The following is a 13,244-nucleotide window of genomic DNA, read 5'->3' as shown; positions in this document are numbered from 1 at the left end:
CAATCCACCGCTTCCCACCTACATATTTCTTCTTTATAATCTCCATTATTAATTGAACAAATTGCAAAAGATTCAGCAACACAGATGTCCTAAGTACTGTGTAATTATGCGATTAAATCGGACGACTTTTAGCCGTGAGTGGTGCTAGGATAAAATGTCCGCTACAACCAATAACGTCAGAAGCACGCGTCAACATAAGCGTCATCATTCCGCGACGTTTTCAACAGGAAACTTCGCGCGAAATTTAAAATTGCAATTTAGTAAACTAAAAAGGCCGTATTGGCATGTCTTGCAATGTTAATATTTCATCATTGATATATAAACTATCAGACTGTGTGGGTAGTGGGTTTCAGTAGGCCTTTAAGCAGTAAATGGAAGGACACTGCGTCATACACAGTGAGCAAAACATGGCACCACGGCACAAACAATAAAACACCTTCTCAGTGTATTTGTTTGTTGTTGTTTTTTATGGCTGTCAGCAAAGAAAAATCCACAAATTAGCCGCACAGTTTTATAAGCCGTATGGGAAAAAAGTAACAGCTCATAGTGGGGAATTTACAATTCACAATTAATTTAAATATAAGCCACACCCTCCTCTGTGCAGACGATGCAACAAGTGCCCTGCAGCCCCACAAACTACCAGAGTTAACGTGTTTGCGCTGTTTCTTAGTTTCCGACGTGAAACAATAAATGTTGACTCCGGTTGCACAAATCCAGGAAATTGGCCTGAATGTGCCAGGACTGGGGTAGCACGGTGGAACATGGGTTAGTGCGTCTGCCTCACAATACGAAGGTCCTGGGTTCGATCCTGCGCTCGGGATCTTTCTGTGTGGAGTTTGCATGTTTTCCCCGTAACTGCGTGGGTTCCCTCCGGGCACTCTGGCTTCCTCCCACTTCCAAACACATGCACCTGGGGATAGTTCGATGGGCAACACTAAATTGGCCCTAGTGTGTGAATGTGAGTGTGAATGTTGTCTGTCTATCTGTGTTGGCCCTGTGATGAGGTGGCGACTTGTCCAGGGTGTACTCCGCCTTTCCCCCGATTGTAGCGGAGATAGATGACCTGCGACCCAGAAGGGAATAAGCGGTAGAAAATGGATGGATAGATGGATGGTGCCGGGACTGATACCAAGACAAACCGTGGCCATGTTTACATCCATTAAGAGGAAATCTGTGTGGATGGTCATGTTGTGCGTGCGTGCACATCAATTCACGGACACTTTCATATTCACATTAGACATGTATAGAAGTCAAGTATTTGTTTGGTAGTACAGTGGGGCAAAAAAGTATTTAGTCAACCACCGATTGTGCAAGTTCTCCCACTTAAAATGATGACAGAGGTCTGTAATTTTCATCATAGGTACACTTCAACTGTGAGAGACAGAATAAGAAAAAAAATCCAGGAATTCAGATTGTTGGAATTTTAAAGAAATTATTTGTAAATTATGGTGGAAAATAAGTATTTGGTCAACCATTCAAAGCTCTCACTGATGGAAGGAGGTTTTGGCTCAACATCTCACGATACATGGCCTCATTCATTCTTTCCTTAACACGGATCAATCGTCCTGTCCCCTTAGCAGAAAAACAGCCCCAAAGCATGATGTTTCCACCTCCATGCTTCACAGTAGTTATGGTGTTCTTGGGATGCAAATCAGTATTCTTCTTCCTCCAAACACGACGTGTTGAGTTTATACCAAAATGGATACATGGATGCTACAGCAGAGGATTGGGAGAATGTCATGTGGTCAGATGAAACCAAAATAGAACTTTTTGATTTCAAATAATTAGCGCATGCTTAGTATTACCGCCTGGTCAAACTTGTGACGTCACGAGGGACACTTCCCCTATCATTATTTTCAAAATGGAGGAGGCTGATTGCAATACCGGTAATTTCAAATTACATAAAGGGAAGAAGATTAAGAGCTATATAGTAGGATTTAAGGTCTAAGCTTACATCACACTCACATTTTTACTGCATGCCTTTGGTAAGTGCCGGAGTGAGAAGAGGTTTTAAAATAATTAGCGCATGCTTACTTTTACCTTATGCCTTTGGTAAGCGCAGGAGTGAGAAGAGGTTTTAAATTAATTAGCGCCCCGGTGGCAATTCAAGGAAATACGGTACCGATATAAAAACTTCTGTCGTTCAAATGTCACTTTTCTATTCAAACAAACTTTCCCATTTGCTTCCCATTGCTCCTCCTCCTCCTCCTCGTGTTCTGCTCTGATTTCACATGCTAATTTCCTCGGCGCTCCTCAGCATGATTCCCTCGCTCTCGCTCCCACTCGTGCTGCGATGGCGCTCCCTCCCCTCTGGGACCCCAAGATTAATATTCTTGGGCCCAACAAGATAATTACTGATACTAATTAGACATGATTATGTGAATTTGATACACTTATTACTCGGGATAATGAGTAGGACATATTATCCTAACAAGCGCCCGTGCCGCTTAGTTTACTTAGCGTGCGGCCCGCATGCTATATGTTCCTCTTATCGCCGCCTCAATCACAGGCTGATATTCTGCTCTAATTATTGAATAAAAGGGCCTTGATGTGTTTGTGTGTACCTGGATGGGCGTCAGATAAATTGATTTACTCATTAAATTGTATTGTCTTTAAACAAATGCAGATTTGTAATTGGACGCTAACTTTAATTCCGGTTTAAACAGCAAATATTCTGTTAACGGGAGTTTTTTGGGAGTTTGTCGGAGCTGGAGGAGGTAGGACCCCACACGGCGCCGCCGAGCCCATGAATTAGTAAAGAGATCCTAGGCGTCCGCGGCTCCCCTGATTGGAGGTTAGGAGGAGAGCGCCCGCTGACGCCAGTGGAGATGAATGTGGAAGTCAGGCAGAGGGATGAAGCGAGATAATTAGCGTTCAGAGTGTATCTTGTTAATTAAGGCCTCATTAGAGGCAGCGGCGGAGGAGAATGGCTGTGTGTGTGTGCGTGATTGTTGGAGACAAAGATGGCTGCGGCCTCGCAAAACTTATGACTCCCTTTCCTCGCACACGTTTAACACTCTGTTTTTTCTTTGTTTTCTTCTCGGCAGGCGCTCCTCACTCCAACAGCAGCACGTCTCTTCAGACGGGCGCGTCCGTATTTGCAGGCAGCAAAGACGGGATGCACCAGCGCTCCTTCTCCGTGTCCAGTGCTGACCAGTGGAACGACGCCATCAACACCAGCACGAGCACCGCGCCACGTAAGGACGCTTTCTCATAACACATAACAGGAAAACACGTGTCATGAAATAGGGCAACTCTGACATAAGGGTTAGGTTCCAGTTAAGTTGAGGTAAGATAAGTTAACAGTTGTGATTGGGTTAAGTGAGTGTAAGAGATGATATGTGGCAGATACAATAGCTAAAAAAAAAATTTAGGTGGCCTTTGATCAACATTTAAAAAGATACAGAAGAAACAACAATATATATATATATATGTATATATATATATATATATATATATGTATATATATATATATATGTGTATATATATGTATATATATGTATATATGTGTATATATGTATATGTATATATATATATGTATAACTGTGTATATATATGTATATATATATGTATATATGTGTATGTATGTGTATGTATATATATATATGTATAAATGTGTATATATATGTATATATATATATATATATATATATATATATATATATATATATATATATATATATATATATATACAAATATATATTTGTCCGTTATACAGTGCTCAGTACCGGGGTAGAGCGGAAACCTGCAAACAGGCTTGTGTTTTTTCCTGACCTAACGTGCATATATATATATATACAGTAGAAATATATATATATATATATATATATATATATATATATATATATATATATATATATATATATATATATATATATATATATTAGGGCTGAGCAACGAATACCAATTTTAATCAAAGTTAATCGCACTATTTCTCCGATTAATCGCGATTAACTGCATTGTATACGCAAAGCCCAATGATGAATTCAAAAGTAGTGTGTAGTGCACCTTTATTGGAAAATTCTCCCACATGAACAAAAGCGCCAAAACATTTGTTGTGCAAACACAATTTAAATCAGTCCTTGTTAAACAGTAGCAGTTAAATAGCATATTTTATGAAAATCAACTCAAAAAATGTAAATACACACATTTAACCTTGTTGCCACTGCCAGGGTATTTAAGTTATCCTGTTTGTTATGGAAAATAAATATAATCTACATACAAATCTCTGAGCCACAATCATAACATCTGAACAGGCAATTTCTGATGTAACAGCAGAAACATTTTTATTTATCAGGGATCTTATGTTTAAAAAACCTATATTATAGATAGTGGGCTGTTTTAGGGAATTTTTGATCAAATTATCTGTAGTAGCAATATTAATAATGTTGTGTTTATTCTGCGTAGTGCACTTAAAATAATTATGACCATAACTAGGAATTGATATGATGGGAATTTTCCGATTGTTTGCTTGGTGCTTTGATAAACTGAACGCATCATATACATGGTACTATATTGTGATGTTATGAGCCATATATATCTATATATATGTGTACATATATATTTATATATGTGTGTGTATACTGTATATACACACACACATATACTGTATATATATATGTCTATATATGTGTGATTTTATATATATATATATATATATATATATATAATCTTTAAAATAAAATTAAAAAAAAATATATATATATATATATATTATCTTTTTTTTTTTAAATAGAAAAAAATGTTGCTTAATTATATTTTTATTAAATAAAAAAAACATTTTTGCAAGGATTAGTATAAGTTGTCATGAAATAAAGTTAGGTTAGAATTATCATGTACAATTTAAGGTGAATTTAAATTAGATTACAATTAAAATTAAAATAAAATAATGTTGACCGAGCCCATTATATATATATATATATATATATATATATATATATATATATATATATATATATATATATATATATATATATATGTATTTATTTATTTTCTCTTAGTTAGGTTAGGATTGAATCACAACAAGATTCAATTATTATGTTATTATATCAGGATTATAATTAATTGATGGAATCATTTGTAATAATAAATGTTGACTCCGGTTGCTCAAACTTTATCGTTAAGGGGTTAAAAATGCAATATTTATAAACAAATGTTAGTAGTGTTAAGGTAAAATTGGGATGGAAATATGTTTAGGTGGGTTAAAATACAATAAGGTAAGTGTAAGATAAATTAAGATGTGTACCAACAAATTGTTAATGGTGGCTCAGTTAACAGGATTCAAAAAGTTTTCATAAAAAAATTTACAATTACAAAAAAGTCAATATTTACAAATGAATGTGTGCAAAGGGTCACTTTTTTTAATTATAAAGTAAATTATTGAATCTATAAGTGTACATAATAATGACACTCAAATAGATATCCTATATGAAAAGGTAAGAAAAAAGTATCACCTCAATTGTGGTGTGGATGAGAAGGAATGGTACCCTGATAAAGTTGTTGGAATTAAGACTACTTAAGGTGAGATTTCTGCCATTTACTAACGAGGCTCATTTAGCTGATGAGCTGATCTTTGATCGCTTTGACCTTTTTCCCCAAATTTTTTGTCTGCTGCAGCAATGAAGGTTAACTTCCTGCCGCCACAATGCGCCTTGTCGACAACCCGAAGTCAAATTGTATATTCACCACGCATGTCTTTGCCTTCCATCATAGCCCCAACCCATCCTCCCCTTTCTATTTCGTGCCCCTCACTTCTCTCGCGAGGAGGAAAATGAATGTTTTTCGGGGGCACCATTCATCACCAGTTATTTCCCTCTCTTTGTGGTTGGCAGTAAAAAAGCACTTAAATGCACATCAACAGAATAACAGTCATTTCCATGCATGTTTGCACTCTGGTAGTTCTCATTAGCGCGGCGGCGGCGGCAGCAACGGCAGCGTTACCCCCCCGCCCCCTCACCCCTCCTGTGCTCCACCGTGCACCCCCACCCGTCCCCTCCATCCTTCCTTCTCCCAGGAGCCCCGGCAGTTTAAAGAGCGCACTTTACGAGCGCTGCAGGAGTCCGACTGCATGCCCGGCCCTCGTAGTTGGCTCCCGCCTCTCATTTGGACCCATTGTACGATCAATTCTGCCTGGACGCCGCCGCCACTTCCGTCATTTTCCATCAGCGGCAGCACGCCAACAAGCAGAAGGACTCAAATTTGTGAGCTCTTGAGATGAAAAGTGGGAATTTTGCGTGCATATTAAATATTTTCCAGTGGCAGCACTAAATAAAAAACACATAAGTGTCGCAATTACAGTGCAACCTCTTTAGTTATAATAGGTGATTTTGGATGGGAATATTTAAAAGGAACAAATAAAACTGATTGATCTGTTCTAGAGTCAAACTGTCTCTATAATGGAGTTAAAGTGTGATCTCAATGAACACTAGACTAATGTTTGGTATTATGGATGGGATTAAGCAAGGAACTCAAACAAAACAATTATATATCAATGTATCTTTTATTCATACTTTTAATTTATTTGTATATTATGTTCATTTTACTTTGTTTTATTTCACTTTTAGGTTTTATTTTTTTGAATGCGTATAAGTAATTGCAGAATGCAGACAGAATTATATATTTAAATTGGCTTCTTTGTGCTCCTTTTAAGCCAAGTTGAATAATAGAACTTTGACATATCTAGTGTTGTCCCGATACCAAAATTTTGGTACCGGTACCAACATTTTTTAAATACTTTTTGGTACTTTTCTAAATAAAGGGTACCACAAAAAATGACATTATTGGCTTTATTTTAACAACAAATCTTACAGTACATTAAACATATGTTTCTTATTGCAAGTTTGTCCTTAAATAAAATAGTGAATATACTAAGTAAGTAAGCAAAAAAAAAGCTCCTAATTTAGCTGCTGACATATGCAGTAACATATCGTGTCATTTATCATTGTATTATTTTGTCAAAATTATTAAGGACAAGTGATACAAAATGAATTATTAATGTACTTGTTCATTTACTGTTAATATCTGCTTACGTTCTCTCCTAACATGTTTTATCTACACGTCTGTTAAAATGTAATAATTACTTATTCTTCTGTTGTTTGGATACTTTACATTAGTTTTGGATGATACCAAGAATTTGGGTATCAAGTCGTTACAGGACCATACATTGATCATAATTTAAGTCCTAATGTGTCCAGGAACCGGTACTTTTCAGAGGTGGTATAGTACCGAAAATGATTCATTAGAATTGCGGTACTATACTAATACCGCCATACCGTACAACCCAAGAAATATCTAAATGTAACTTGTTGAGCATGTTTAAAACAAACTCTCACTATCATAAAACCTTTAGCAGCTGCACTGTCAATGTCTTAAAGGGGAACATTATCACCAGACCTATGTAAGCGTCAATATATACCTTGATGTTGCAGAAAAAAGACCATATGTTTTTTTAACCGATTTCCGAACTCTAAAAGGGTGAATTTGGCGATTGAAACGCCTTTCAATCTTTCGCTGTCGGAGCAATGACCTTTCACCCGTGACGTCACAACAGGAAGCAATCCGCCATTTTCTCAAACACATTACACACACCAAGTTAAATCAGCTCTGTTATTTTCTGTTTTTTCGACTGTTTTCCGTACCTTGGAGACATGCCTCGTCGGTGTGTTGTCGGAGGGTGTAACAACACGAACAGGGATGGATTCAAGTTGACTTAGGTGGAGTGTGCTAATCAGACATATCAATGGTCACGGCATGCTAATCGATGCTAACATGCTATTTAGGCTAGCTGTATGTACATATTGCATCATTATGCATCATTTGTAGCTATATTTGCATCCAGCCTTTCCCTCCACCCACATTTAATGCCAAACAAAGACATACCAATCGACGGATTCAAGTTGCACCAGTGTTCAATAGATGCGAAAGTCCCTCGTTTGTTTTGTTCTGTCGCAGCATCGCTACCGACGATAGCGATGCTACGACAGAAATGTGTGGATATCCTGCGACACTCAAAGCAGATGCATTTCCAACGATAAAGTCAACGAAATCATAAAGATGAGTTTTGTTGATGTTATTGACTTATGTGCTAATCAGACATATTTGCGCACGGCATAACTGCAAGCTAATCGATGCTAACATGCTATTTAGGCTAGCTGTATGTACATGTTGCATCATTATGCCTCATTTGTAGCTATATTTGCACACAGCCTTTCCCTCCACCCACATTTAATGCAAAACAAACACATACCAATTGACGGATTCTAGTTGCACCAGTTGTCAAAAGATGCAATCGTTGGTTAGAAGGCGATCGCAGAATTTGTCCTCGTTGCCGTTGTCTGTCGTGATATGGCTCAATAGCTTCAGTTTCTTCTTCAATTTCGTTTTTGCTATCTGCCTCCACATTCCAACCATCCGTTTCAATACATGCGTAATCTGTTAAATCGCTTAAGTCGCTGAAATCCGAGTCTGAATCCGAGCTAATGTCGCTATATCTTTCTGTTCTATCCGCCATGTTTGTTTGTATTGGCATCACGCGGTGACGTCACCGGAAAATGAACGGGTGGATATACCGATGGTCAAAATCAGGCACTTTAAAGCAGTTTTTCGGGATATTGCGTGATGGGTACAATTTTGAAAAAAACTTCGAAAAATAAAATAAGCCACTGGGAACTGATTTTTATTGGTTTCAACCCTTCTGAAATTGTGATAATGTTCCCCTTTAAGGAAGGTCTGACACACTAAACAGCCACGTAAGAATCCACCCGACATTCTAGTGGAGCTTTTATCAGGGGGCATACATTGTGGATTGTCCATGTGTAATCATTTAAACTATAGTATTTCCTAATGTTTCAGCCGTCCAAGTGAAAAAAAAGCGGCACGTTGCGTCACATTAGCTGTGCCGCTTGTGCTGAGTGTTGTCTTGAACGGCGGCACGCTGCCACACATGTAGCAGCTCCTGGTCCGGGCGTCTGTTTCAATTTCCCTGCTCGCCTACAACAGCCACCATGAGACGAGTCATTAGCTGGCTCAGACAGCTGGGGGCACGGGGGTCCTCCGTATGTCTCTCCCCACCACCGCCTCCCCTCCTTCCTCTCCATCCTAACGTCTGTCCCGGCAGCCCAGCTCCGTATGGCTGGAACCTGCCTCCCAAGTGACAGCCAGCATTTGTTTAATGTCGCTTGAGGTTAGAGGGGAGCGCTGCCCCTCTGGGGGGAGTGCAGGGAGAGGGGGGGGGAGTCATGAACACCTCTAATTATCAATATCTGCACTCTAATGTTGTGGAACATGACCCTGGGCGTGTTCACCCTGTACCCGGAACATAACCCAGGAGATACATTCTCTCCACCTCAAGTACTCGCACTACACCATTTGAACTTGGGCGCCATTCACCTGATCATTCATGCTTTGCCAGGTTTGCTTGTTCCATTACTTTTTTACAAACAATTAAACAAGGCGACTCTGTAAAGAATCTGGGTATTATCTTCGACCCAACTCTCTCCTTTGAGTCACACATTAAAAGCGTTACTAAAACAGCCTTCTTTCATCTCCGTAATATCGCTAAAATTCGCTCCATTTTGTCCACTAGCGACGCCGAGATCATTATCCATGCGTTTGTTACGTCTCGTCTCGATTACTGTAACATATTATTTTCGGGTCTCCCCTTGTCTAGCATTAAAAGATTACAGTTGGTACAAAATGCGGCTGCTAGACTTTTGACAAGAACAAGAAAGTTTGATCATATTACGCCTGTACTGGCTCACCTGCACTGGCTTCCTGTGCACTTAAGATGTGACTTTAAGGTTTTACTACTTACGTATAAAATACTACACGGTCTAGCTCCAGCCTATCTGGCCGATTGTATTGTACCATATGTCCCGGCAAGAAATCTGCGTTCAAAGGACTCCGGCTTGTTAGTGATTCCTAAAGCCCAAAAAAAGTCTGCGGGCTATAGAGCGTTTTCCATTCGGGCTCCAGTACTCTGGAATGCCCTCCCGGTAACAGTTTGAGATGCCGCCTCAGTAGAAGCATTTAAGTCTTATCTTAAAACTCATTTGTATACTCTAGCCTTTATATAGAATCCCTTTTTAGACCAGTTGATCTGCCGTTTCTTTTATTTTTCTCCTCTGTCCTACTCCCCCTTGTGGAGGGGGTCCGGTCCGGTGGCCATGGATGAAGTACTGACTGTCCAGAGTCGGGACCCAGGATGGACCGCTCGTCCAGAGTCGGGACCCAGGATGGACCGCTCGCCTGAGTATCCGCTGGGACATCTCTGCGCTGCTGATCCGCCTCCGCTTGGGGTGGTTTCTTGCTGGCTCCACTGTGGACGGGACTCTCTCTGCTGTGTTGGATCCACTTTGGACTGGACTCTCACGGTTGTGTTTGAGCCACTATGGATTGAACTTTCACAGTATCATGTTAGACCCGCTCGACATCCATTGCTTTCGGTCCCCTAGAGCAGTGGTCCCCAACCACCGGTTGGTACCGGGCCGCAGAAGAATTTTTTATAAAAAATAAAATAATATATATTTTTTTTATTTTTTTATTTTTTTATTAAATCAACATAAAAACACAATATACACTTACAAATAGTGCACCAACCACAAAAAACTCCCTTTTTCGTGACAAAAATGTCCCTTTTTCATGACAAAGAAGAAAAAGAAAAAAAGGACACCCCCCGGGCCGCGGGACAAATTATTAAGCGTTGACCGGTCCGCGGATACAAAAAGGTTGGGGACCACTGCCCTAGAGGTCTCCAAGGTTTCTCACAGTCATCATTGTCACCGACGTCCCATTGTGTGTGAGTTTTCCTTGGCCTTATGTGGGCTCTTGTGGTTTGTGCAGCCCTTTGAGACACTAGTGATTTAGGGCTATATAAATAATCATTGATTGATTGATTGATTACTTCTATTCTGCTCTTTTACTGCAATTTCCCTTGACTTAGTGGGTTATTTTCAGTCATATTCATGATTCGTCCTTCGACTTGCAAAAGAAGCAACTGCATTATTTTATCATCTGGACCTGTGCTTTTCAACCTTTTTTTGAGCCAAGGCACATTTTTCGTTTTAAAAAAATCCGGAGGCACACCACCAGCAGAAATCGTTAAAAAACAAAACTCGGTTGATTGTAAAGAGTCGTTGTCGCAATTGCTGGATATGACTTTAAACCATAACCATGCATCACTATAACTCTAGTCTCAAAGTAGTTGTACTGTCACAAACAGTCACATCATGCCATGACTTATTTTGAGTTTTTTTCGGTTTTCCTGTGTGTGGTGTTTTAGTTCTTGTCTCCTATTTTGGTGGCTCTTCCTCTTTTTTTGGTAATTTCCTGTGGCAGTTTCATGTCTTCCTTTGAGCGATATTTCCCGCATCTACTTTGTTTTAGCAATCAAGAATATTTATGTTGTTTTTATTCTTCTTTGTGGGGACATTGTTGATTGTCATGTCATGTTCGGATGTACATTGTGGACGCCGTCTTTGCTCCACAGTAAGTCTTTGCTGTCCTCCAGCATTCTCTTTTTGTTTACCTTGTACCCAATTCAGTTTTAGTTTCGTTCTGCATAGCTTTCCTTAAGCTTTAATGCCTCACCTTTTGTTTATTTTTGGTTTAAGCATTAGATACCTTTTTACCTGCTAACTGCCTCTCTCTGTTTGTGACATCTACAAAGCAATTAGCTACCGGCTGCCACCTACTGATATGGAAGAGTATTACACGGTTACTCTGCCAAGCTCTAGACCAGTGGTTCTAAAATGGGGGTACTTGAAGGTATGCCAAGTGGTGCGTGAGATTTTTTTCAAATATTCTAAAAATAGCAACAATTAAAAAATACTTTATAAATATATTTATTGAATAATATTTCAACAAAATATGAATGTATGTTCATAAACTGTGAAAAGAAATGCAACAATGAAATATTCAGTGTTGACAGCTAAATTTTTTGTGGACATGTTCCATAAATATTTTTGTGAAGAAATGTTTAGAATTAAGTTCATGAATCCAGCTAGATCTCTGTTACAATCCTCAAAGAGGACACTTTAAGTTGATGATTACTTCTACGTGTAGAAATCTTTAATCATAATTGAATCACTTGTTTATTTTTTACCAAGTTTTTAGTTATTTTCATATCTTTTTTTCCAAATAGTTCAAGAAAGACCACTACAAATGAGCAATATTTTGCACTGTTATACAATTTAATAAATCAGAAACTGATGACATAGTGCTGTATTTTACTTCTTTATCTCTTTTTTTCAACCAAAAACGCTTTTGCTGTGATTAGGGGGTACTTGAATTAAAAAAAAATTCACAGGGGGTACATCACTGAACAAAGGTTGAGAACCACTGCTCGAGACAGCACCGACACTCCACAACAACACATAATTTGCAAAAAAATTATTACTGTTTGCAAAACGTTTTTAAACCCAAATAGGTGAGATGAGATAATATGTCACGGCACACCAGACTGCATCTCACAGCACACTAGTGCGCCACGGCACAGTGGTTGAAAAACACTGATCTGGACTATAGAGCGCAAACCCCAACATTTTAGGTGTTCTAATATTAGCGGCAGATATACATACAGTGCAGGCCAAAAGTTTGGACACACCTTCTCAAACAATGCATTTTCTTTATTTTCATGACTATTTACATTGTAGATTGTCACTGAAGGCGTCAAAACTATGAATGAACACATGTGAAATAAAAAGGTGAAATAACTGAAAACATGATTTATATTCTAATTTCTTTAAAATAACCACTCTTTTCTCTAATTACTTTTTTGCACACTCTTGTATTTCTCTCAATGAGCTTCAAGCACACCTGTGAAAGGAAATCTATTTCAGATGACTACCTCTTGAAGCTCATCAAGAGAATGCCAAGAAAGAGCGTGTCATGTTTGTAGCGCAATCCAAGATCATTTCTGGATTGTGTCTGCTGTTTAACATCAGCGTAGCCATTACAGACGTAATATTAGTGCGCTTGTCCTCAAGGGAAATGTGGTCTTCTTTTGGCAAAACACTACCACTTTTGTCCACGGGCACGGCCAAAATCAACCAACTGAAGGTTCTTAAGTGGGGCTTTAACAATACTAACACAAACTCGTAAAGGTGTTGGCATATTAGCTAATGCTAACGACACTAGCGTCATTACATTACAATAGCCTATACAAATATGAATGAAAACACTCATAGAGACATCACACGTGAGACGGTTTAGTAAGTATGAACACTTTTAGTTATACTGTAAAACTT

At 38.7% G+C, this 13,244-nt stretch overlaps 1 protein-coding gene across 3 annotated transcripts in view; it reads left to right on the top strand.

Moving 5' to 3' along the window:
• agap3 (ArfGAP with GTPase domain, ankyrin repeat and PH domain 3) overlaps positions 1 to 13,244 on the top strand; it is a 414,103-nt gene that overhangs the window by 301,223 nt on the left and 99,636 nt on the right. For all 3 annotated transcript variants that reach the window (XM_061920474.1, XM_061920475.1, XM_061920473.1), the window contains exon 12: positions 3,048 to 3,197. In XM_061920474.1, coding sequence (XP_061776458.1) covers positions 3,048 to 3,197 — 150 coding nt within the window. The remainder of the gene's footprint in view (positions 1 to 3,047; positions 3,198 to 13,244) is intronic.

Source organism: Nerophis ophidion, linkage group LG14, assembly GCF_033978795.1.
Source record: "Nerophis ophidion isolate RoL-2023_Sa linkage group LG14, RoL_Noph_v1.0, whole genome shotgun sequence".
NCBI classification, from domain to species: domain Eukaryota; kingdom Metazoa; phylum Chordata; class Actinopteri; order Syngnathiformes; family Syngnathidae; genus Nerophis; species Nerophis ophidion.
Note: the sequence above shows the minus strand (reverse complement) of the source record. Positions and strands in the feature narration are given on the sequence as shown.